This window comes from Salmo salar, chromosome ssa01 (genome assembly GCF_905237065.1).
Source record: "Salmo salar chromosome ssa01, Ssal_v3.1, whole genome shotgun sequence".
NCBI lineage: Eukaryota > Metazoa > Chordata > Actinopteri > Salmoniformes > Salmonidae > Salmo > Salmo salar.
The window spans coordinates 156,559,025-156,586,441 of NC_059442.1; the positions used below are offsets into that span (position 1 = coordinate 156,559,025).

Here is a 27,417-nt window from a genome sequence, read left to right on the forward strand (position 1 = left end):
ACATCGTGGCGCGAAATACAAATACCTCAAAAATCCAATAATTTCAATTTCTCAAACATACGACTATTTTACACCATTTTAAAGATACACTTGTCCTTGATGTAACCACATTGTCCGATTTCAAAAAGGCTTTACAGCGAAAGCAAAACATTAGATTATGTTAGGAGAGTACATAGACCAAAATAATCACACAGCCATTTTCCAAGCAAGCATATATGTCACAAAAACCCAAAACACAGCTAAATGAAGCACTAACCTTTGATGATCTTCATCAGATGACACTCCTAGGACATTATGTTATACAATACATGTATGTTTTGTTCAGTTAAGTTCATATTTATATCCAAAAACAGCTTTTTACATTGGCGTGTGATGTTCAGACCATGTATTCCCACCAAAAAACTTCCGGTGAATTTACAAAATTACTCATCATAAACGTTGACAAAATACATAACAATTATTTTAAGAATTATAGATACAGAACTCCTTTATGCAATCGCTGTGTCAGATTTTAAAATAGCTTTTCTGGCGAAAGCACATTTTTCAATATTCTGAGTACATAGCTCAGCCATCACGGCTAGCTATTTTGACACCAGCCAAGTTCAGGGCAAGCTAAACTCAGAATTAGTATTAGAAATATTGTATTACTTTGCTGATCTTCGTCAGAATGCACTCCCAGGACTTCTACTTCCACAAGAAATGTTGTTTTTGTTCCAAATAATCCATAGTTATGTCCAAATACCTTCGTTTGTTCGTGCATTCAGGTCACTATCCAAAGGGTAACGCGCGAGCGCATTTTGAGACAAAAAAAGTCAAAATGTTCCATTACCGTACTTAGAAGCATGTCAAACGCTGTTTAAAATCAATTTTTATGGTATTTTTCTCGTAAAATAGCGATAATATTCCAACCGGACAATAGAAACTGAGCTACTATACTCTGCCCAGAGACAGAAGGCTCAATCCGCTTTCTGGAAGCCTTAGAAAGTGCAACGTAACCCCACAGATACTGTAGTTTCGATAGAGAATCAAAAGAAGAAATACAATTCTCAGACAGTCCACTTCCTGATTGGAATTTTCTCAGGTTTTTGCCTGCCATATGAGTTCTGTTATACTCACAGACACCATTCAAACAGTTTTAGAAACTTCAGAGTGTTTTCTATCCAAATCTACTAATAATATGCATATTCTCGTTTCTGGGCAAGAGTAGTAACCAGTTTATCCTAAACAGGTTTTAAGAGACATCTGTGGGTGTGCACCAGAATGTGTCTTGTTTGTGTCTATATGTGCACATGTGCGCACGTGTGTCACTGACCCATGTGTGTGTACATTTCACTAACACATATGTGTGTGTCTCTCTCTCTGTGTCCCCCAGACATCTCTGGGTATAAAGAGCGACTGTATGATCTCACAGCTGGAGGTATGGACACACCCCCTAGACTACAATACCCAGGATCCTATGCTCTTAGTATAATTCCTCTAGCTCCACTAGCCCCCATACTGCTGCAGCCTGATTCCAAACTGTCACCAATTCCCTGTCCCTACGTACTGGTTGACTGTGTCCCTAAGACTACACTCTCAGATAGAGAGGCCCACAGGATTCTTACGGCTGGGACAGGGGAAAGTCACTAAGCAGAGTGCCATGTGCGCAATACCCAGACAGCCGCATCTGGCGGGGTCAGGTCTGGGTGGTCTGTCATGGGCTGTTTTCATTTAGTATCCGTTGGGGTGGGCTTGTGGCGTGATTATATTTCCCCATATTATGTTATACCGAAGTTGACTGACTGAAAGGGAACGTAGCGTTATGACTAACTACTGTTCCCTGAAGGAGGGAACGTGGTACAACACCTGTTTGGCCCCTCACTGCCAGTTCCTGGGCTCGATGGTGGTATGAAATTGAAGGAATGAATCCGAGCCTCACGCTTATCATCTGTGGATGGCGGGGCTTCCAGCAAGGCGCGGATTTCATTGACCTTGTCAAGTGTGATTGTAGATCGCGATAGTGCGGCTCCCCATAGTATGTTGTACCTCGTTTCCCTCCTTTAGGGAACCATAGTTATAGTCATAATGTTACGCTACAGTCATAACGTTACGCTACAGTCATAACGTTACGCTACAGTCATAACCCTACGCTACAGTCATAACCCTACGCTCCCTTGCTGTAGCTCTTGTCTATCTATCTAGTTGCTCTGAGTAGAGTGTAGTGTAGTGGTAGAAGTAGAGTGGTCCCAGGTTTGTTTTTTCTGAAGTGTGTGTGTGTGTGTGTGTGTGTGTGTGTGTGTGTGTGTGTGTGTGTGTGTGTGTGTGTGTGTGTGTGTGTGTGTGTGTGTGTGAGCGCCTACAAGTGTGTTAGGGATGTGCATCTTTCCCTTTCAAGACGATTCGATACATCTCTAGATACCTGGGCTCCGATACAATACATTCAATGCCATACGATTCGATGCACTAACATTTGTTGCATAAACACATTCATTTTCCATTCTACATGAAAACCTGCTGCTGATGGAGCTCATGAGCTGGGCCTCTCTGAGCTGGGCCTGTCTGAGCTGGGCCTCTCTGAGCTGGGCCTCTCTGAGCTGGATCTGTCTGAGCTGGGCCTCTCTGAGCTGGGCCTGTCTGAGCTGGGCCTCTCTGAGCTGGATCTGTCTGAGCTGGGCCTCTCTGAGCTGGGCCTCTCTGAGCTGGGCCTGTCTGAGCTGGGCCTCTCTGAGCTGGATCTGTCTGAGCTGGGCCTCTCTGAGCTGGGCCTCTCTGAGCTGGATCTGTCTGATCTGGGCCTCTGAGCTGGATCTGTCTGAGCTGGACCTCTCTGAGCTGGGCCTCTCTGAGTTGGATCTGTCTGAGCTGACTTCTGTCTGTGTGTGTGTGTGTGTACTTGTAAATAATGTATGTCTATGGTGTATGTACTATGTAGGCCCCTGAGTTGAGCCATAAGGGAGACTAGGCATCCACCATCTCATTACCACTATCATATTAGGGGGCAATGTAGCCTGTTTTTTGTCCCTCCACTTTGGTTCTGAAATCACCATCACCCACAAATGAACTTGTCATTTTTGCAAATTGTGTTTGAGCTACTAATGTATCAATATTTATAATTTACAAATTAGCTATGACATAGCCAATGAATATATAGCACAACTATAAAGGATTTCACCCCATCTCTGAATCGGATGTTGGATGTTTTTATGGAGTTCTTGTTTTCTCCTCCCGCTTCGGCCATGCAGCACACATTGCAAAAATGTTTGCTGTCCTCGTTATGAAATGATCAACTTTACCCTGTATATCTGAAAATGACCATATTGAATTTGTTATTCAATGTATTTCTATGGGCTAATAGCAGAAAGGTCAAATTCAGTGTTTCATCAAACACTTTTTTAAATACTTTTTTTTATACCTAAAGGGGTTCTAAAATTCTAAATCAAATAGTTAAATGATGCTTGGTTTGACAATCTTAAAACAATTCCATATGTTAGGATTCTCTGTGACATCCTATCAAGTGCACACCATTGCCTGCCGCCATTTTGTATTTACATCATCACTCACCCTTTCATTCCAGACAGGAAATCATCCCTCTCTCCTGTTGCTATACCACTCTATAATAGAATTTCTAGAATCTAGAAGTACAGTATTCTAGAAGCTGAATTACATTTGTCACCTCTCTCCAACACCTTTCTCCATTTTAACATTGGTATTGTCTCTTCCCCCTCTTTCTCTTCATCTCTTCCGCTCTCTGTCACCTGATCCTATCCCTCCCATCTCTCTTGTGTCATGCAATAACCCTGTTTTTATCCATCAAACTAATGTTGTGCCTCTATGAGCTTTTAACCAATCAATGCTGAGCTTTTTGGCTGTATGTATAACTTAGATTCGAATAAAGTGTGTTTCTCTAGATATCAAGTAGGTTTGATGTTTAAATTTGCCTTCCATCTCCATGCCCCCCCCCTCACTCTCTTTGTCTTTCTTCATCCCTCTTTCTTCCTCTCTCTCTTTCTCGGATCACCACTTCCTCTCTCCTGACATTATATTTTGTTTCTTCACCCCTATCCTCTGTCTCCATGGTGATGATGGCAGGGTTTTATGGTCTGGATGAGTCTGACCTGGACAAGGTGTTCCGGCTCCCCACCAGCACCTTCATCGGGGGCAGCGAGAGCGTTCTGCCCCTCAGAGAGATCATAAGCCGCCTCGAGGTAAAGTAGATCCGCCGCATCGTATACAACACACACTTAGTCATTACTAACAAAAATAGTATGCACACACACACGCACGCACGCACACACACACACTGACCTCACCTCTCTTTTCCTGTCCTGTAGATGGCATACTGTCAGTCTATTGGGGTAGAGTTCATGTTCATTAATGACCTGGAGCAGTGCCAGTGGATCAGACAGAAGTTTGAGAGGCCAGGTGTCATGCAATTTACCCTGGAGGAGAAGAGGACCTTGCTGACCAGAATGGTTCGATCCACCAAGTATGTCTGTGTGTCTGTCTGTGTGTCTGTAAGTATGGTCATATGACACAAAAATAGAGGTCTTTGGCCACGCACACCAGTGGTGGGTTTGGCCTTCAAAAGAACAATGCAAATGCAGAAAATACCTCTTGCCTACTGTAAAATAATGGTGGTGCAACTTTGATATTATGGGGCTATTTTGCTTCCACTGGTCCTGGGGCCCTTGTTAAGGTCAACGGCATCATGAGTTTTACCCAGTACCAGGACATTTTAGCCAGAAACCTGGTTGCCTCTGCCATGAGGCTAAAACTTGGCCGCAAGTGGATCTTCCAGCAAGACAATAACCCCCCACACACATCAACATCCACAAAGAAATGGTTACTTGACCACAAAATCAACTTTTTGCAATGGCCATCTCTGTATTCTCTGGACTTGAACCCCATTGAAAACCTGTGGTTTGAATTGAAGAGGGCAGTCCATAAGCACAGACAAAGGTTATCAAGGTTTGATTATGTATGGCGGAATGGTCTATTGTTTAAAAAAAAAAAGTTATGTAACCTTCATTTAACTAGGCAAGTCAGATAAGAACAAATTCTTATTTACAATGACGGCCTACCCCGGTCAAACCCGGACGATGCTGGGCCAATTGTGCGCCGCCCCGTGGGACTCCTAATCACGGCCCGTTGTGATACAGCCTGGAATCAAACCAGGGTCTGTAGTGATACCTCTAGCACTGAGATGCAGTGCCTTAGACCGCTGCGCCACTCTGGAGCCCCTAAGATTCCTCCCAATGTGTTCCCCAATTTCATAAAACATTTTCGAAAATGTCTCAGTGTCGTTATCCTCGCAAGAGGAGGGTGATGGAGTATTGAAAACAGGGGATCCAATCATTTTGACCTTCATCATTTTGAGATTTTTTATTATTACTTGTCAAACAAAATCTATTTTTCTGAGCAATTGTATTAGTATAAAAGAATATCATTTTAATGTATTTTTTACATACAATATAGATCAGTATTTGTATTATTTTATAGTCTTTTTTGCTCTTTGTCAAGGGATCCAATAATTCCGGACTTCACTGTATAACTCTATGACTGGATTCTGGACTGGGTAAAATGAGGAGTGGGCGGGGCCTAACCTTGTATGACTTCCTTTTTCCTGTTGGTCAGGTTCGAGGAGTTCCTCCAGAGGAAGTGGTCATCAGAGAAGCGTTTTGGTCTGGAGGGCTGTGAGTCTCTCATCCCGGCCCTGAAGACCATCATCGACAAGTCCAGCATGAACGGAGTAGAGAGCATCATCATGGGCATGCCCCACAGGTACTGTTACCATGGAAACGCCAATCACAGGCTGCCCCACACATAGCGTAACTACGGTAGTACTAGACACCAGTCTCAACCTACTGTTGTAGCTCTCCTGGTTGCTGGGATCCCGGGAATATTCACAGTTTCCATTACAACTACTTACATGCTGTTTAACATGTTCTTTACTGGAAAACTCAGACTGTTAATTAGACTTGTAACATTTACTATACAATACATGAAAGCTAAAAGTTTATCTTAGTTTCTCTCTCTCCAGGGGGAGGTTGAATGTGTTGGCCAATGTGATCCGTAAGGAGCTGGATCAGATCTTCTGTCAGTTTGACTCCAAGCTGGAAGCTGCTGATGAGGTAAATTATACAGCCAGTAGAGAGCATACACATGGTTAGCAGATGTTATTGGTCACATACACATGGTTAGCAGATGTTATTGGTCACATACACATGGTTAGCAGATGTTATTGGTCACATACACATGGTTAGCAGATGTTATTGGTCACATACACATGGTTAGCAGATGTTATTGGTCACATACACATGGTTAGCAGATGTTATTGGTCACATACACATGGTTAGCAGATGTTATTGGTCACATACACATGGTTAGCAGATGTTATTGGTCACATACACATGGTTAGCAGATGTTATTGGTCACATATACATGGTTAGCAGATGTTAATGTGAGTGTAGTGAAATGCTTGTGCTTCTAGTTTCGACCATGCAGTAATATCCAACAAGTAATCTAACCTAACAATTTCACAACTACCTTTTACACACAAGTGTAAAGGAATGAATAAGAACATGTACATAAAAATATATGAATGAGTGATGACCGTACAGCATAGGCAAGATGCAGTAGATGGTATAGAGTACAGTACAGGGGGGGACATGATGTCCATTGGTGCCCTAAAGATAACAACCCAGGTGAAGAATGGAAACTCTCCTGGTAACACAATGGAAACCCTCCTGGTGACACAATGTGGAAACCCTCCTGGTGACACAATGTGGAAACCCTCCTGGTGACACAATGTGGAAACTCCCCTGGTGACACAATGTGGAAACCCTCCTGGTGACACAATGTGGAAACTCTCCTGGTGACACAATGTGGAAACTCTCCTGGTGACACAATGTGGAAAACCTCCTGGTGACACAATGTAGAAACTCTCCTGGTGACACAATGTGGAAACTCTCCTGGTGACACAATGTAGAAACTCTCCTGGTGACACAATGTGGAAACTCTCCTGGTGACACAATGTGGAAACTCTCCTGGTGACACAATGTGGAAACTCTCCTGGTGACACAATGTGGAAACTCTCCTGGTGACACAATGTGGAAACTCTCCTGGTGACACAATGTAGAAACTCTCCTGGTGACACAATAGAAACCCTCCTGGTGACACAATGTAGAAACTCTCCTGGTGACACAATGTGGAAACTCTCCTGGTGACACAATGTAGAAACTCTCCTGGTGACACAATGTGGAAACTCTCCTGGTGACACAATGTGGAAACTCTCCTGGTGACACAATGTGGAAACCCTCCTGGTGACACAATGTGGAAACTCTCCTGGTGACACAATGTGGAAACCCTCCTGGTGACACAATGTGGAAACCCTCCTGGTGACACAATGTGAAAACCCTCCTGGTGACACAATGGAAACCCTCCTGGTGACACAATGTGGAAACTCTCCTGGTGACACAATGTGGAAACTCTCCTGGTGACACAATGTGGAAACCCTCCTGGTGACACAATGTGGAAACTCTCCTGGTGACACAATGTGGAAACTCTCCTGGTGACACAATGTGGAAACTCTCCTGGTGACACAATGTGGAAACTCTCCTGGTGACACAATGTGGAAACTCTCCTGGTGACACAATGTGGAAACCCTCCTGGTGACACAATGTAGAAACCCTCCTGGTGACACAATGTAGAAACCCTCCTGGTGACACAATGTGGAAACTCTCCTGGTGACACAATGTGGAAACCCTCCTGGTGACACAATGTGGAAACTCTCCTGGTGACACAATGTGGAAACCCTCCTGGTGACACAATGTGGAAACCCTCCTGGTGACACAATGTGGAAACCCTCCTGGTGACACAATGTGGAAACTCTCCTGGTGACACAATGTGGAAACCCTCCTGGTGACACAATGTGGAAACTCTCCTGGTGACACAATGTGGAAACCCTCCTGGTGACACAATGTAGAAACTCTCCTGGTGACACAATATGGAAACCCTCCTGGTGACACAATGGAAATCCTCCTGGTAACACAATGGAAACTCTCCTGGTGACACAATGTGGAAACTCTCCTGGTGACACAATGTGGAAACTCTCCTGGTGACACAATGTGGAAACCCTCCTGGTGACACAATGTGGAAACCCTCCTGGTGACACAATGTGGAAACCCTCCTGGTGACACAATGTGGAAACCCTCCTGGTGACACAATGTGGAAACTCTCCTGGTGACACAATGGAAACTCTCCTGGTGACACAATGTGAAAACTCTCCTGGTGACACAATGTGAAAACTCTCCTGGTGACACAATGTGGAAACTCTCCTGGTGACACAATAGAAACCCTCCCGGTGACACAATGTGGAAACTCTCCCGGTGACACAATGTGGAAACTCTCCCGGTGACACAATGTGGAAACTCTCCCGGTGACACAATGTGGAAACTCTCCCGGTGACACAATGTGGAAACTCTCCCGGTGACACAATGTGGAAACTCTCCCCGGTGACACAATGTGGAAACTCTACCCGGTGACACAATGTGGAAACTCTCCCGGTGACACAATGTGGAAACTCTCCCGGTGACACAATGTGGAAACTCTCCCGGTGACACAATGTGGAAACTCTCCCGGTGACACAATGTGGAAACTCTCCCGGTGACACAATGTGGAAACTCTCCCGGTGACACAATGTGGAAACTCTCCCGGTGACACAATGTGGAAACTCTCCCGGTGACACAATAGAAACCCTCCTGGTGACACAATGTGGAAACTCTCCTGGTCACACAATGTGGAAACTCTCCTGGTGACACAATGTGGAAACTCTCCTGGTCACACAATGTGGAAACTCTCCTGATGACACCATGGAAACTCTCCTGGTGACACAATGTGGAAACTCTCCTGGTGACACAATAGAAACCCTCCTGGTGACACAATAGAAACCCTCCTGGTGACACAATAAAAACTCTCCTGGTCACACAATGTGGAAACTCTCCAGGTAACACAATAGAAACCCTCCTGGTGACACAATAGAAACTCTCCTGGTGACACAATGTGGAAACTCTCCTGGTGACACAATGTGGAAACTCTCCTGGTGACACAATGTAGAAACCCTCCTGGTGACACAATGTGGAAACCCTCCTGGTGACACAATGTGGAAACCCTCCTGGTGACACAATGTGGAAACTCTCCTGGTGACACAATGTAGAAACCCTCCTGGTGACACAATGTGGAAACTCTCCTGGTAACACAATGTGGAAACCCTCCTGGTGACACAATGTGGAAACCCTCCTGGTGACACAATGTGGAAACTCTCCTGGTGACACAATAGAAACCCTCCTGGTAACACAATGTGGAAACTCTCCTGGTGACACAATGTGGAAACTCTCCTGGTAACACAATGTGGAAACTCTCCTGGTGACACAATAGAAACCCTCCTGGTGACACAATAGAAACCCTCCTGGTGACACAATGTGGAAACTCTCCTGGTAACACAATGTGGAAACCCTCCTGGTGACACAATAGAAACTCTCCTGGTGACACAATAGAAACCCTCCTGGTGACACAATGTGGAAACTCTCCCGGTAACACAATGTGGAAACTCCCAGTAACAAAATGTGAAAAGTGAATAACATGGAAAAAGTCCTATCAGAAGCTAAAGAAAATGAAAAATGCTTACTCATACAATTCACCTCCATTTCACTTCTGAACATGCCCTTTCTTCATCTCTCTCTATCAGGGTTCTGGAGATGTGAAGTACCATTTGGGGATGTGGCACCGTAGGATCAACCGGGTCACTGATAGGAACATCACGCTGTCACTCATGGCTAACCCCTCCCACCTGGAGGCTGTGGACCCCGTGGTGCAGGGCAAGACCAAGGCTGAGCAGTTCTACTGTGGAGACACAGAGGGAAAAAGAGTATGTACACACACACACACACACACACATGCACACAAACACAGTTTTTTTCTGCGTGTGTGTGTGCATTTATATTTCTGTGTGTGTGTGTTCCAGGTGATGTCCATCCTGCTCCATGGTGATGCAGCGTTTGCAGGCCAGGGGGTTGTCTACGAGACCTTCCACCTCTCTGACCTGCCCTCCTACACTACCCACGGCACTGTCCATGTGGTGGTCAATAACCAGGTAACACATCCTGCAACACTACACACGGCACTGTCCATGTGGTGGTCAACAACCAGGTAACACATCCTGCAACACTACACACAGCACTGTCCATTTAGTGGTCAACAACCAGGTAACACATCATGCAACACTACACACAGCACTGTCCATGTAGTGGTCAACAACCAGGTAACACATCCTGCAACACTACACGGCACTGTCCATGTAGTGGTCAACAACCAGGTAACACATCCTGCAACACTACACGGCACTGTCCATGTGGTGGTCAACAACCAGGTAACACATCCTGCAACACCAAACACAGCACTGTCCATGTAGTGGTCAACCACCAGGTAACACATCCTGCAACACTACACACAGCACTGTCCATGTAGTGGTCAACAACCAGGTAACACATCCTGCAACACTACACACAGCACTGTCCATGTAGTGGTCAACCACCAGGTAACACATCCTGCAACACTACACACAGCACTGTCCATGTAGTGGTCAACAACCAGGTAACACATCCTGCAACACTACACACGGCACTGTCCATGTGGTGGTCAACAACCAGGTAACACATCCTGCAACACTACACACGGCACTGTCCATGTAGTGGTCAACAACCAGGTAACACATCCTGCAACACTACACGGCACTGTCCATGTGGTGGTCAACAACCAGGTAACACATCCTGCAACACCAAACACAGCACTGTCCATGTAGTGGTCAACAACCAGGTAACACATCCTGCAACACTACACACGGCACTGTCCATGTAGTGGTCAACAACCAGGTAACACATCCTGCAACACTACACACAGCACTGTCCATGTAGTGGTCAACAACCAGGTAACACATCCTGCAACACTACACACGGCACTGTCCATGTAGTGGTCAACAACCAGGTAACACATCCTGCAACACCAAACACAGCACTGTCCATGTAGTGGTCAACAACCAGGTAACACATCCTGCAACACTACACACAGCACTGTCCATGTAGTGGTCAACAACCAGGTAACACATCCTGCAACACTACACGGCACTGTCCATGTAGTGGTCAACAACCAGGTAACACATCCTGCAACACCAAACACAGCACTGTCCATGTAGTGGTCAACAACCAGGTAACACATCCTGCAACACTACACACAGCACTGTCCATGTAGTGGTCAACAACCAGGTAACACATCCTGCAACACTACACACGGCACTGTCCATTTAGTGGTCAACAACCAGGTAACACATCATGCAACACTACACACAGCACTGTCCATGTAGTGGTCAACAACCAGGTAACACATCCTGCAACACCAAACACAGCACTGTCCATGTGGTGGTCAACAACCAGGTAACACATCCTGCAACACTACACACAGCACTGTCCATGTAGTGGTCAACAACCAGGTAACACATCCTGCAACACTACACACAGCACTGTCCATGTAGTGGTCAACAACCAGGTAACACATCCTGCAACACTACACACAGCACTGTCCATGTAGTGGTCAACAACCAGGTAACACATCCTGCAACACTACACACGGCACTGTCCATGTAGTGGTCAACAACCAGGTAACACATCCTGCAACACCAAACACAGCACTGTCCAAGTTCTTATGACACAGCACAGAAAAAAAAAAAGGTATTAAATGTATGAAATTGTATGAAAAGTATGCATTCACTACTGTAAGTCGCTCTGGATAAGAGCGTCTGCTAAATGACTAAAATGTAAATGTAAAATGTCACTGACTCTTTGACAAATCCTGATTTTGTGGAGGTGATGCTTAAAGTAGATGGGGAGTTTTACTGGACATTTGGGGCGTTTCTGTCGTGGGGAGGGGCTTACTTCCGTAAATAGAGTTAGCTAGTGTACACAACATTTGGTTCTGGGTTCTGAGATGAACTACCAGGTAACAAACATACTTTAACTGCCCTATGAATGGCCTGTTGTTCTCTGTACCCTACACATACATACACACACAAAACTTCCTACATCACTGTCACATTCACAGAAGAACCCCATTACACCCCCGCTCCCCCCACCCACACACCCTCTAACCAGCTGTCTCTCTTCCCTGTAGATTGGTTTCACCACCGACCCCAGGGTGGCGAGGTCATCATCCTACCCTACAGACGTGGCCAAGGTGGTCAATGCCCCCATCTTCCACGTCAATGCTGATGACCCCGAGGCCGTCATGTACGTGTGTAACGTCGCCGCCGAGTGGAGAGCCACCTTTCACAAGGATGTGGTGGTAGACTTGGTGAGTGTGTTCCCTGATCAGGGTGGTGTTCATTAGGCAAACGGAAGAGCACTGACAAACACAGTTTTCGTTGTTTGTTTACCTCTTAAGTTGACAGTCCCTGAAATTGGGCACTAGAATTACTTAAAACAATATGTATATGTTTACATGACTTATTTGATTGATTTCCCACTGTTTTATAAGTCAGAAAACAGCAATCCAGACCTTCCTAGGACCATGTAAACATCCTTGGTCGAATTGCCTCCCTCTGGTGGTCAGCTGCATCATTACATCAATTTATATCACTTTACCTTTATATCAAAGGGGCATTCCTTAGAAAAACATTTATCCAGCTCGACTGCTTCTCAGCACAGACATGGCAAAACAATAGCTGAATTTGTCTCGAGCAGGTGGATCTAAATACAGAACTTTCATAGCTCTACGATAAAGAATGCAACCTACACACTTCCTTAAACCTAAAATAAGTCATTTTGTGTATAAGTGAAACATTTGTTTTAAATCGGAGGCCTTTACATAGCCCTTCTTCCCTTGTCTATAGGACGGATGCAAGCTGTTTAAATGGCCCAAATGTTGACTTAGATGTTCACAAATGTAACAGATTTTGACTATCACTAATGTCATGATATGTTTGGTAAAGTAATAAAGAAGGTGAAATATTTTGGGTAGATGTTCCTAAAACAGATAACTATATATGGACATAAAGTATGAAAAGGCTTATTCATTCACAAACAATATTTTATTTTATCATATCATCATATTTGTATGTGTTTTATTACTTTTATTGTGTACTAGATTGTATGGGTTGAAAGTGTTATTCTCTCAGATGTAAACAATTCCAGGTGAAAGCCAAAGGTCATAGCTTTCTAGGGGGAAACACTACTACATGAATAAAATATTGCCCTCTTGCTAGATTGATGACTAAAGCCATAGCGAAACAGTGCAAAACGCCTGTCAGCACTTAATAACGTTTTCTGTCGCGTGGCCCACTGACCGTCACCAAGGTGTGTTGCTATAGCGTAATGGTCTTAATCAGATGAATGAGCCAATGTTTACACACCCTTCTGATCTGATCGTGTGTGTGTGTGTGTGTGTGTGTGTGTGTGTGTGTGTGTGTGTGTGTGTGTGTGTGTGTGTGTGTGTGTGTGTGTGTGTGTGTGTGTGTGTGTGTGTGTGTGTCCTCCAGGTGTGTTACAGGCGTAACGGCCACAATGAGATGGACGAGCCCATGTTCACTCAGCCTCTGATGTACAAGCAGATCAAGAAGCAGAAAGGAGTCCTCCAGAAATACTCTGAGAAACTCCTAGCAGAGGGAGCAGTCAGCAGACAGGACTATGAGGTAACACATTCTGCCATTTATACTATATACCCATATATATGGCCATATAAATCATAAACATCATGTTACATTTAGGTAATTTAGCAGACTCTCTTATCCAGAGCGACTTACATTAATGAGTGCATACATTTTCATATTTGTTCGTACTGGTCCCCTTTGGGAATCGAACCCAAAACCCTAGGCGTTGCAAGTGCCATGCTCTATCAACTGAGTCACACAACCCTTACAAACTTGTACTTAGATATTATATTCTGCCCTCTGTCTTTATATAAAATACAATCCTGAATGAATGAAATAGAATGTACTCGCTGATTGACATGAGGTGGCAAGGGGGTGTTGTTGAGTAGAACTTCATCCAACATTAAATAGACATTAACCCTTCCCGTCTGGTGTTGAGTAGAACTTCATCCAACATTAAATAGACATTAACCCTTCCCGTCTGGTGTTGAGTAGAACTTCATCCAACATTAAATAGACATTAACCCTTCCCGTCTGGTGTTGAGTAGAACTTCATCCAACATTAAATAGACATTAACCCTTCCCGTCTGGTGTTGAGTAGAACTTCATCCAACATTAAATGGACATTAACCCTTCCCGTCTGGTGTTGAGTAGAACTTCATCCAACATTAAATGGACATTAACCCTTCCCGTCTGGTGTTGAGTAGAACTTCATCCAACATTAAATAGACATTAACCCTTCCCGTCTGGTGTTGAGTAGAACTTCATCCAACATTAAATGGACATTAACCCTTCCCGTCTGGTGTTGAGTAGAACTTCATCCAACATTAAATGGACATTAACCCTTCCCGTCTGGTGTTGAGTAGAACTTCATCCAACATTAAATAGACATTAACCCTTCCCGTCTGGTGTTGAGTAGAACTTCATCCAACATTAAATAGACATTAACCCTTCCCGTCTGGTGTTGTGTAGAACTTCATCCAACATTAAATAGACATTAACCCTTCCCGTCTGGTGTTGTGTAGAACTTCATCCAACATTAAATAGACATTAACCCTTCCCGTCTGGTGTTGAGTAGAACTTCATCCAACATTAAATAGACATTAACCCTTCCCGTCTGGGTGTTGAGTAGAACTTCATCCAACATTAAATGGACATTAACCCTTCCCGTCTGGTGTTGTGTAGAACTTCATCCAACATTAAATGGACATTAACCCTTCCCGTCTGGTGTTGTTGTGTAGAACTTCATCCAACATTAAATAGACATTAACCCTTCCCGTCTGGTGTTGTTGTGTATAACTTCATCCAACATTAAATAGACATTAACCCTTCCCGTCTGGTGTTGAGTAGAACTTCATCCAACATTAAATGGACATTAACCCTTCCCGTCTGGTGTTGTTGTGTAGAACTTCATCCAACATTAAATAGACATTAACCCTTCCCGTCTGGTGTTGAGTAGAACTTCATCCAACATTAAATAGACATTAACCCTTCCCGTCTGGTGTTGAGTAGAACTTCATCCAACATTAAATAGACATTAACCCTTCCCGTCTGGTGTTGAGTAGAACTTCATCCAACATTAAATGGACATTAACCCTTCCCGTCTGGTGTTGTTGTGTAGAACTTCATCCAACATTAACCCTTCCTGTCTGGTGTTGTTGAGTATAACTTCATCCAACATTAAATAGACATTAACCCTTCCCGTCTGGTGTTGAGTAGAACTTCATCCAACATTAAATGGACATTAACCCTTCCCGTCTGGTGTTGTTGTGTAGAACTTCATCCAACATTAACCCTTCCCGTCTGGTGTTGTTGTGTAGAACTTCATCCAACATTAAATAGACATTAACCCTTCCTGTCTGGTGTTGTTGTGTAGAACTTCATCCAACATTAAATAGACATTAACCCTTCCTGTCTGGTGTTGAGTAGAACTTCATCCAACATTAAATAGACATTAACCCTTCCCGTCTGGTGTTGAGTAGAACTTCATCCAACATTAAATAGACATTAACCCTTCCCGTCTGGTGTTGAGTAGAACTTCATCCAACATTAAATAGACATTAACCCTTCCCGTCTGGTGTTGTTGGTGAACTTCATCCAACATTAACCACTTCCTGTCTGGTGTTGTTGTGTAGAACTTCATCCAACATTAAATAGACATTAACCCTTCCCGTCTGGGTTGTTGAGTAGAACTTCATCCAACATTAAATAGACATTAACCCTTCCCGTCTGGTGTTGTTGTGTAGAACTTCATCCAACATTAACCCTTCCCGTCTGGTGTTGTTGTGTAGAACTTCATCCAACATTAAATAGACATTAACCCTTCCCGTCTGGTGTTGTTGAGTATAACTTCATCCAACATTAAATAGACATTAACCCTTCCCGTCTGGTGTTGTTGAGTATAACTTCATCCAACATTAAATAGACATTAACCCTTCCCGTCTGGTGTTGTTGTGTAGAACTTCATCCAACATTAAATAGACATTAACCCTTCCCGTCTGGTGTTGAGTAGAACTTCATCCAACATTAAATAGACATTAACCCTTCCCGTCTGGTGTTGTTGTGTAGAACTTCATCCAACATTAACCCTTCCCGTCTGGTGTTGTTGAGTATAACTTCATCCAACATTAAATGGACATTAACCCTTCCTGTCTGGTGTTGTTGTGTATAACTTCATCCAACATTAAATGGACATTAACCCTTCCCGTCTGGTGTTGTTGTGTAGAACTTCATCCAACATTAACCCTTCCCGTCTGGTGTTGTTGTGTATAACTTCATCCAACATTAACCCTTCCCGTCTGTAGGAGGAGATAGCCAAGTATGACAAGATCTGTGAGGAGGCTCACGCTCGCTCTAAAGACAAGAAGATTCTACACATCAAACACTGGCTGGACTCTCCCTGGCCCGGTCAGTGTGTGTGTGTGTGTGTGTGTGTGTGTGTGTGTGTGTGTGTGTGTGTGTGTGTGTGTGTGTGTGTGCATGCCTTTGTGTGTGAGAAAACCTGTGTTTTACAATATATAGTAAGTGCATATGTTAAAATCTCTAATGTGTAGACAGACACTAACAACATGCATCTTTCTCTATTTCTCTCTCTCTGTGTCTGTGTCTGTGTGTGTGGGTGTGGGTGTGTGTGTGTGTGTGTGTGTAGGTTTCTTCAACGTGGACGGCCAGCCTAAGACTATGACCAGTCTGTCTACAGGCCTGCCTGAGGAGGAGCTGGTACACATAGGATACATCGCTTCATCTGTCCCTGTGGAAGACTTCACCATACACAGAGGTACTGATAAACACACACAATACCTGTGGAAGACTTCACCATACACAGAGGTACTGATAAAAACACACACAATACCTGTGGAAGACTTCACCATACACAGAGGTACTGATAAAAACACACACAATACCTGTGGAAGACTTCACCATACACAGAGGTACTGATAAAAACACACACAATACCTGTGGAAGACTTCACCATACACAGAGGTACTGATAAAACACACACAATACCTGTGGAAGACTTCACCATACACAGAGGTACTGATAAAAACACACACAATACCTGTGGAAGACTTCACCATACACAGAGGTACTGATAAAAACACACACAATACCTGTGGAAGACTTCACCATACACAGAGGTACTGATAAAAACACACACAATACCTGTGGAAGACTTCACCATACACAGAGGTACTGATAAAAACACACACAATACCTGTGGAAGACTTCACCATACACAGAGGTACTGATAAAAACACACACAATACCTGTGGAAGACTTCACCATACACAGAGGTACTGATAAAAACACACACAATACCTGTGGAAGACTTCACCATACACAGAGGTACTGATAAAAACACACACAATACCTGTGGAAGACTTCACCATACACAGAGGTACTGATAAACACACACAATACCTGTGGAAGACTTCACCATACACAGAGGTACTGATAAAAACACACACAATACCTGTGGAAGACTTCACCATACACAGAGGTACTGATAAACACACACACACACACCTGTGGAAGACTTCACCATACACAGAGGTACTGATAAACACACACACACCTGTGGAAGACTTCACCATACACAGAGGTACTGATAAACACACACAACACCTGTGGAAGACTTCACCATACACAGAGGTACTGATAACACACACACACACAATACCTGTGGAAGACTTCACCATACACCATACTGTGTGTGTGTGGTTCAGGTCTGAGTCGTATACTAAAGGGTCGTACGGCGATGGTGGGCCAGCGTGTGTGTGACTGGGCTCTAGGAGAGTACATGGCCTTTGGCTCGCTGCTCAAGGAGGGGACACACATACGTCTCAGTGGACAGGACGTGGAGAGAGGAACCTTCAGGTATTAATGTCACCCTTAAGGACTGCCTATGTCCCTGTTATGACTATGTCGTGCGTAAGTCACTTGCTTGACAGTGTTGTGTAGTATGAGTATTCTGTAGTTAGGTGTCTTTCAGGAAACCAGGGTTACGTTCATAACGGGATGTTATGTAGGTTTAATGAACATGTAGTTCAGCAGTACTGTAACAATATGGTGGTGTGTTAACTTCTCTTGTTACCCCTCTCCCTCTCTTTTTCTTTCCTTTCTCTCTCTCCCCCTCCCTCCATCTCTCTCCTCTCTGTACAGTCACAGGCACCATGTCCTGCATGACCAGAAGATTGATAGGAGGATCTGTATCCCCATGAACCACATCTCTCCTAACCAGGCTCCATACACCGTCTGTAACAGCTCTCTGTCGGAGTATGGAGTACTGGGTTAGCACAAGCACGGACACACGGATGCACAGTCTTGTTTTAATAACCTTGTGGGGACACACAATTGATTCCGATTCAAAATCCTATTTTCCCTAAACCTTACCCTCACCCTTCAACCTAACCTTAACCCTTACCCTAACCCTATAACCTTAAACCTAACCCTTACCCTCACCCTTCAACCTAACCTTAACCCTTACCCTATAACCTTAAACCTAACCCTAAACTTAACCCTACAACCTTAAACCTAACCCTTACCCTAACCCTATAACCTTAAACCTAACCTTTATCCTAACCCTATAACCTTAAACCTAACCTTTATCCTAACCCTATAACCTTAAACCTAACCTTTATCCTAACCCTATAACCTTAAACCTAACCTTTATCCTAACCCTATAACCTTAAACCTTACCCTAACCCTATAACCTTAAACCTAACCCTTACCCTATAACCTTAAACCTAACCCTATAACCTTAAACCTAACCCTAACTTCTAACCTTTAACCCTTATTCTAACCCTGACACTAATTCTAACCCTATAACCCCTAGAAATATACTTTTTCCTTGTGAGGACTGGCAAAATGTGTCCAGTAAACATTTTTGTTTACTATTCTTATGGGAATTCCACAAGTATAGTTAAACATGTACATACAGTATATGCACACATTCATATACATACAGATGCAGTCTATTATTATACGCATTACACCACACCCTGCCACAGCATTATGGGGGGTTGTCTGGCCACAGCATTATGGGGGGGTTGTCTGGCCACAGCATTATGGGGGGGTTGTCTGGCCACAGCATTATGGGGGGGTTGTCTGGCCACAGCATTATGGGGGGGTTGTCTGGCCACAGCATTATGGGGGGGTTGTCTGGCCACAGCATTATGGGGGGTTGTCTGGCCACAGCATTATGTGGGGTTGTCTGGCCACAGCATGCCACAGCATTATGGGGGGTTGTCTGGCCACAGCATTATGGGGGGGTTGTCTGGCCACAGCATGCCACAGCATTATGGGGGGTTGTCTGGCCACAGCATTATGAGGGGTTGTCTGGCCACAGCATTATGAGGGGTTGTCTGGCCACAGCATTATGAGGGGTTGTCTGGCCACAGCATTATGAGGGGTTGTCTGGCCACAGCATTATGAGGGGTTGTCTGGCCACAGCATGCCACAGCATTATGGGGGGTTGCCTGGCCACAGCATTATGGGGGGTTGTCTGGCCACAGCATTATGGGGGGTTGCCTGGCCACAGCATTATGGGGGGTTGTCTGGCAACAGCATTATGGGGGTGTTTTGTCTGACCACAGCATTATGGGGGGGGTGGGTTGTCTGTTTTGTTAGTTACTACCCTCGTTCCTTCTGACCTTAACAACCCCTCTCTCTCTCTCTCCTCTTTGTCCCTCTGTCTCTGTCCCTCTGCCTCTGCCCCCCTCTCTCTCTCTGACTCTGCCCCCCTCTCGCTCTCTGACTCTGCCCCCCTCTCTCTCTCTCTCTCTGACTCTGCCCCCTCTCTCTCTGCTCTGCCCCCTCTCTCTCTCTCTCTGCCCCTCTCTCTCTCTCTCTGACTCTGCTCCCCTCTCTCTCTCTCTGACTCTGCCCCCCTCTCTCTCTGACTCTGCCCCTCTCTCTCTCTCTGACTCTGCCCCCTCTCTCTCTGACTCTGCCCCTCTCTCTCTCTGACTCTGCCCCTCTCTCTCTCTCTGACTCTTCCCCTCTCTCTCTGACTCTGCCCCTCTCTCTCTGACTCTGCCCCTCTCTCTCTCTGACTCTGCCCCCTCTCTCTCTGACTCTGCCCCTCTCTCTCTGACTCTGCCCCTCTCTCTCCCTTTATCTCTAGGATTTGAGCTGGGTTTTGCTATGGCCAGTCCCAATGCATTGGTTCTATGGGAGGCCCAGTTTGGAGACTTCCACAACACAGCCCAGTGTATTATAGACCAGTTCATCTGCCCAGGACAGGCCAAGTGGGTCAGACAGAACGGAATAGTCCTGCTGCTGCCCCACGGCATGGAGGGAATGGTAGGGACTACTAGATATGGGCTCGTTGTCTGTCTGCCTGTCTGTCAGCCTGCCTGTCTGTCTGTCAGCCTGTCTGCCATAGTCACTGAGAACGGAATAGTACTGCAGCTCCTATCGCTTTATCTCTGTCTCTCTAAATGTCGGTGTCCGTTTGGGAAAAAAATCTGTTGACACAAATAGACGATAAACGACATATCCCATGATTCTTCACTCAGGGACCAGAGCACTCCTCGGCCCGACCAGAGAGGTTCCTGCAGATGTGTAACGAAGACCCGGATACCTACCCTGTAAGTGTGTATGTGTATGCATTGGCGAAAATCTGATATCACCTTTGGAGGGGACAATTACATGACATTTTCTCAAGAGCAATTCCTGAGGGGGACACCAAAAGTAGTGCTGTAAAACATAGCCTACATTGTAATATGGTAAATGTATATTGAGGAACCAAAGAAATAAGGTGTTTGCCGTACTCCTAACTACCGGTACCCAAAACTACACAACTAATCACAACAGCAATACCATTGCCTTTAACAAATCTTAGTTCAGTCACCAGTTTAAGTTGAGAGTGGGGGTATCCATGGCATTTTCCAATTATGTTCCTATTTTACAAGTAAAAAAAATTGAGAACCTTTCATAATGTTGCCAAACAAAGACTCAACAAACTTACCTGAGACTCCCTGTCTCTGCCAGTCTGTCCCTGCATATCTGTCCCCAACTCTGCTGTCTGTGTGCCATCTGTTGCCTGCTCTGCCTAATGACATCATTGTGAAGCATTTCCATTAGAATTTCATTTCTTTCTTATGAACATTTTATCAACTAGTCTTTGAGATATTAGGCTACTAGGGTTCTTACTATGCGTTTTGGTGTATTGAAAAATACTCTGATGTCCGTCTTTTATTTTTCTGCCATTTTTCTACCTGGCTGGCTGGCTGGCTACACACACAGTGTGTAGGTTATTTACAGTAGGAGATGGGCTTCTATCATCTTCAATCATTCTATTTGGGCTTCGATCTAAAAGGTAGCTAGCAAATGTGAAACGGATTAAAATGACAAGAGTTGACAGCTGTATGAGTTCACCATTTACACAACATATGCTGCAACCTTTTGTAATTTTAATAGTTTGTTTCATATTGGCTGGCTTCCAACAATAGCTGAATTTGCAAAGCTAGCGAGCACCAATTCAGTTTCAGTGGTGTTTGCTATAATCTTTGCTACCTGTGTTAAATAAAGGTGAAATAAAATAAATATATAAAAGTTCACTTGCGACAATTTAGCTTTTGCAACGAGACCATTAAATATATTTAAGACAATGGTAGAAGAGAGTGTAGTTCTGTTCAGTTTGGATTTCAGTTTATCGCTAACCTTATCACAGGGACTTTGAAGCACTAACTTACATCATCTGCATGCTGATTCCATCTTTGACGACGCCACATAAATGGAATAGGTACTAGCTAGCTTAATCGTTAATATTTGCGCGCTAGCTCTGCATATTCAGCTAGTGTGTGTGCGCGATTGACTGGATTAACCTCACGTCAGTTACGTAGCAAGCTAAGGAACTGGCAGTGGATCAAACCATTGTGAGGCAAAGGGTGGGGGGGTTGCAATCTTTTGAAACTTAAAAACGCGCTATTAAGTGTCTATAATCAGCACAATTGCTTTCATTGCGTATTATTAATATTATTTAAATTACATAGTTATGTTTCAGTGATATATTGGGGGGGACAAATCATATTTTTCCCAGGATGGGGGGGTCGTGTGTCCCCCGTTACCCCCCGGAATTTCCGCCCCTGTGTGTATGTCAGAGACAGTGAGAGAGAGGGTGTCTCTAAACTTGTGTGTTTATGACCTGTCCCGTCTATAGATATTCTCTGCTGAGGAGTTTGCAGTGCGTCAGCTGTATGACTGTAACTGGATCATAGTCAACTGCTCTACTCCAGCTAACTACTTCCACGTCCTCCGTAGACAAATACTACAGCCCTTCAGGAAGCCTGTGAGTGTCAGACGCACGCACGCACGCACACTCTGCTTCACATACTTTGTACACAGACACTTCATACCAATATTGCTCTCTCACTAACCTCTCCTCTTTTTATTGATTCTCTCTGTCCTCCAGCTGATAGTCTTTACCCCCAAGTCTCTGCTGCGCCACCCAGAGGCCAAGTCCAGCTTTGATGACATGCTGCCAGGTGAGAGATGGAAGGATGGAGGGAGAGAGTGGGAGATGAGTGAGGCTCATTGGGTTTTGAGGAGGCGAGGAGAGAGGATGTGAGGACTCAAGGAAAGATGATTTGAGAAAGAGCCACAGTGTCTCTGACGTGTGTGTGTTTCAGGTACCCACTTCCAGCGTCTGATCCCAGACAGTGGCCCTGTGTGTGAGAAGCCAGAGGGGGTGAAGAGGATTGTGTTCTGTACTGGGAAGGTCTACTATGAACTGACCCGAGAACGCAACAACAGAGGCAATGATGATACTGTGGCCATTACACGCATAGAGCAGGTACACACACACACACACACACACACACACACACACACACACACACACACACACACACACACACACAATCTCACTTCTCTCTCCATCCCTCTCTCTTCCTCCAGCTCTCTCCATTTCCGTTTGACCAGGTGAAAGTGGAGACAGATCGTTATCCTAACGCTGACCTGGTATGGTGCCAGGAAGAACACAAGAACCAGGGTTACTATGACTACGTCAAACCCCGCCTACGAACCACCGTTGACCGCACCCGCCCCGTTTGGTACAACCCACCCTCCTTCACTCATACCTGCTCTGGGAAAGAGATCATTGAATGATTTGATGAAACGCAGGGGGAATAGACTTGTGTTTTGTATGAATTGTGTGCTTCATTCTTTTGTGTGTATGTGTAGGTATGCTGGTCGTGGGCCAGCAGCAGCTCCAGCTACGGGGAACAAAGCAGCTCACCTGGTGGAATTACAACGCTTCCTAGATACAGCGTTTAACCTGGACGCATTTACTGAACAGTCCTAACACACTTATACACTACACCCTAACCCCTAAACTTGTAAACCCTAACCCCTATACCCTACACCTTAACCTTACCTCACCTGGTGGAGTTACAACACTTCCTAGACACAGCTTTTAACCTGGACACTTACACTTGAAAGTCTTAGAAGACTGATACCCTACACCCAATGTCCTCTTATACCCTAGGCTTACACTCCACTCTACCTGCTGGAGTTATACGCTTTTTAACTGGATGCATACACTTGAAAGTCTTAGCACACTGATATCCTAACCCCTAGACCCTGGGCTACACCCCACCCTTACCTCATTCTGCTGAAGTTACACCGCTTTTTAGTCAGGTTTTCACCTGGATGCATACATTTGAGTTTTAGCTCACTTAAACACTACACCCTAACCCCTACCCTTATCCCTAAACCAGCATACACTGGATCACCTTAACATACTTCCTCTGAACCCTCATGTCTCTGGATTATTTCTATGAACTGTCTGCTATGGAAGACTTCCTGCGATACGCACACTGCCTGACCATAGGTCCTCTTCAATTGTTGAATCATGGGGGAAATGTCCATGGAGTCTGACAAACAATGGACCCATTTTATCAACCATACAAATACCCTCCATTTTCCTCTCTCTCTTCTCCATCCCTCTCTTCATCTGTCTTTTCACCCGCCTTCCTTTATTCTCCCCACTCATCCTCTCTCATCCCCTCCTCTTTACCAATCACTCTCCTCCTCTCTTCTCCTCCCTCTCTTCCACCTCCTGTGCCAAATGTAAACAAACTGTTAAGAGATTACTTGAGTATTACATTACATTATTATACTACTATATTATATCAAACATTGTATAAGATACAGTAGTAACTTATGAAGAGACGAGGTGAAAATGTCTACTGGTCTGGTGGGGAGCTCTTTGGGACTAAATAAAGGATTTATTTATTTTAGTATAGTGTTTTATGTTTGTCCTTTTATAATTGATTAATTCAACAAAGACATGACATTGTCTGTTTTCAACGTGAGGGCCTGAGAATGCTTTTCAGGAATCTAATGTAATATTTGATATTATTAATAACATATCTTGTGTGTGTCAGCACTCAGCCACAATACAGGGATCCACAATGCTCAGTTTAGTTTACCAATAAACAAAGAGTGACATCATTACTGGATTATAAGAAGGGTCACTTCTAGCTCTAAGTCAGTGTAACCTGTAATAAGATATTACATTTCATAATGTAACAAGACAGTATAGTCACCTGAAGGAAATGGATGTGATCCTCTGTGTGTGAGAGCTGCTCCAGCTCAGCATCTCTCCTCCTCAGCTCAACTATCTCCTGCTCCAGTTGCTCCAGGAGTCCTTCAGCTCGACTCACTTCAGCCTTCTCCTGGGCTCTGATCAGCTCCTTCACCTCGGAGCGCCTTTCCTCCATGGAGCGGATCAGCTCAGTAAAGATCTGATCACTGTCCTCCACGGCTGCATCTGCAGAACGCTGTTAGGAGAGAGGGAGAAAGAGAGGATAGAAGGCTCCATGTTAATCAGTCTATTTCCTCTCTAACTTGGAACCCAGACAGCCTGTTCCCTACAGTGGGACTGGAGTCTCTCTCTCTCTCAAGTGAAATGGTGCATCTCTTCTGGTCAATAATAATAATAATAATAATAATAATAATACTCACCTTAAGAGACTCCACAGCCTGTTGGAGCTCCTTCAGCACCTTCTCTCTCTCCTGGACTATGTTCTTAATTGTTACCAGTCACCACAGCACACGGTTGACCAGCTTGTGTTTCTTTAGTCCAGGAGTGAGGTTGGAGGTGAGTCTCACAGTAAGATCACACCAGACAGGACATGAGGGCTTTCTGCTTTCTGGTCCCAGTGCAGTAATCACACGCCACATCTCCAGGTCCAGCATAGCACAGAGCAGGGGGAGCAGCCTGGAGTCCTGTCTTCTTCAGTGTCTCCACCACCTCAGCCAACATGTTGTTTTTCCTCAGAGTAGGCCTTGGAGTGAAGGTCTGATTGCACTGAGGACAGCTGTAGATGCCCTGGTCATCCTGATCCCAGTAGCCCTCAATACAGCTTCTACAGTAACTGTGTCCACAGGGAATAGCCACCGGCTCCTTCAGTAGATCCAGACAGACAGAACAACAGAACTGGTCTTTCTCCAGCAGAACTCCCTGCTGAGCCATTTAGACTGTTGTTGTTCACTCTCACACAGACAGACGACAGAGAGACTCAGATCAGTTTCGTTTCCTCAGAAGAGAGTTTGTGGGACGGACTTCCTGGTTCTGCCAAAGGGTGTGTGTGTGTGTGTGTGTGTGTGTGTGTGTGTGTGTGTGTGTGAGCGAGACAGAAAGAGAGACAGAGAACTAAGAGAGAGACGTGTGCATCAGTGGAGACCGGTAGGAGGAGCAATAGGAGGACTGGCTCACTGTAATGACTGGAATGGAATAGTCAAAAGTGTTTTCCATATGTTTGATGTGTTTGATACCGTTCCATTTACACCGTTCCAGCCATTGCAATGAGCCAGTCCTCCTATAGCTCCTCCCACCAGCCGCCACTGGCGCATGTCTGTCAGCCACAATACGCATTTTACCAATAAACAAACAGTGAAGTCACTAGATTATAAAGAGGAATTTATTCAAAATGTTTAAAGAAAAAATTATAATTTTTGAGTATTTTACAGTACACTGCATGTATATATACATAGTGTCTGGTGCTGGTTAAGTTGTTGGCTATCATCAAGGGAGAAATCAAAAAGCAGGACCCCTGATTTTGCTGACATCATTTCATTAGCTTTTTTATATCATCATATTTAGTAGTTTTCTAAATAGTTCAGTATGCAGTAGTTACAAATGTATCAGTTTGATTTAGTAAGAGTGTAACAGTGAAAGACAAACACATTCATAATCAACCATTACTTGGAATTGTACCATGTTTCTATCCACTGATCATTCATAGAGCCTCTCTCTGGGGTGCATCTCAATAATGTGAAAAAAGGAAAGGAGACAAGGAAAGGAAGCTCCTTTAGAGTATGGAGATGTGTCCTCACAGCTGACTCCTGTGTTTCAGGGTATTCCTGATCCAATCAAACAGGTCCACATGTGTGTGAGCCAACTGTGTCACAGCACAGTAGTCAACCAGCAACTCATACAGCTCACCTGAAACAGGGGAGAGGAATCAATCAATCAAACTTGATTTACACGGCCACTAGGAGGATATGAGGTTTGACTAAACACAGTGAAGGGAAGGAGGACTTTTTTGCATCACGGCAACGTGTGGAACCGCTGTCATATAAAAAAAACAGAGCCCAAGGCAAGCCCATGTTTTTTTAATCCACGTTTGATCTCTTTTCTACCCTAAGTCCGCTTTGACAGGGTGCAGGGTCTTACATTGAGAGAATCTTCATCACATCAATAGAAAATAATAGCAATCTATATAAAAAAAACTGTCCTGTGTTCATATTTCACAATCTCTTCAGGCTTTTGGAGTTGCCTATATGCACTCAAGCAAAATAATAGACCTACTCTTGATTTAGGCTATATTCTTGAATGCCAAATGTTTCTGATCAGTGATAGATGAGAAAACGAATAGATGAGCTTTACCACCTACACTAATTTGCCCAGCCAGAGAATTAACCAAATATAGCCTACAGATGGAGATTCAGTTAAACAAAATCTCACTGATTGATTAAGACAAGTCAGAGGCTTTTTGTCGGGAGTAGGCCTAGGCTACTAAGCGACTGTGAGAGAAGAACAAAATAATCCAGTTATTAAGATACATAACATGCTGGCTAAATGTTGTGATCAGAGATAATAAATGAGCCAACTAGACAAGATGATCACGAGCAGCCCTCACCTCAACTTAGCTAACATTTCACAGCCTAATTGTAACCTAACCAATATCCAAACAGAGAGTCAATGAAAAGAAAAATCTGACAATAACCCGTTT

General features: G+C 44.4%; 2 protein-coding genes across 9 annotated transcripts in view; one reads left to right on the top strand and one right to left on the bottom strand.

Moving 5' to 3' along the window:
- LOC106569142 (2-oxoglutarate dehydrogenase, mitochondrial-like) overlaps window positions 1-24,417 on the top strand; it is a 49,124-nt gene extending 24,707 nt beyond the window's left edge. For all 8 annotated transcript variants that reach the window (XM_045692872.1, XM_045692865.1, XM_045692858.1 and 5 more), the window contains 19 exons: window positions 4,069-4,184; window positions 4,311-4,465; window positions 5,614-5,760; window positions 6,020-6,110; window positions 9,725-9,904; window positions 10,001-10,129; window positions 12,199-12,378; window positions 13,562-13,714; window positions 16,477-16,579; window positions 16,821-16,949; window positions 17,899-18,049; window positions 18,335-18,462; window positions 20,298-20,476; window positions 20,692-20,763; window positions 22,338-22,466; window positions 22,590-22,662; window positions 22,807-22,970; window positions 23,075-23,229; window positions 23,360-24,417. In XM_045692872.1, coding sequence (XP_045548828.1) covers window positions 4,069-4,184; window positions 4,311-4,465; window positions 5,614-5,760; window positions 6,020-6,110; window positions 9,725-9,904; window positions 10,001-10,129; window positions 12,199-12,378; window positions 13,562-13,714; window positions 16,477-16,579; window positions 16,821-16,949; window positions 17,899-18,049; window positions 18,335-18,462; window positions 20,298-20,476; window positions 20,692-20,763; window positions 22,338-22,466; window positions 22,590-22,662; window positions 22,807-22,970; window positions 23,075-23,229; window positions 23,360-23,480 — 2,555 coding nt within the window. In that variant the 3' untranslated portion in view covers window positions 23,481-24,417. The remainder of the gene's footprint in view (window positions 1-4,068; window positions 4,185-4,310; window positions 4,466-5,613; window positions 5,761-6,019; window positions 6,111-9,724; window positions 9,905-10,000; window positions 10,130-12,198; window positions 12,379-13,561; window positions 13,715-16,476; window positions 16,580-16,820; window positions 16,950-17,898; window positions 18,050-18,334; window positions 18,463-20,297; window positions 20,477-20,691; window positions 20,764-22,337; window positions 22,467-22,589; window positions 22,663-22,806; window positions 22,971-23,074; window positions 23,230-23,359) is intronic.
- A 1,668-nt stretch (window positions 24,418-26,085) lies between these two features.
- The window catches only part of pargl (poly (ADP-ribose) glycohydrolase, like), a 28,223-nt gene continuing 26,891 nt past the window's right edge, over window positions 26,086-27,417 (bottom strand). Inside the window, exon 17 of the mRNA XM_014140379.2 lies at window positions 26,086-26,627. Within this exon, the coding sequence (XP_013995854.2) occupies window positions 26,515-26,627 (113 nt within the window). The 3' untranslated portion in view covers window positions 26,086-26,514. The remainder of the gene's footprint in view (window positions 26,628-27,417) is intronic.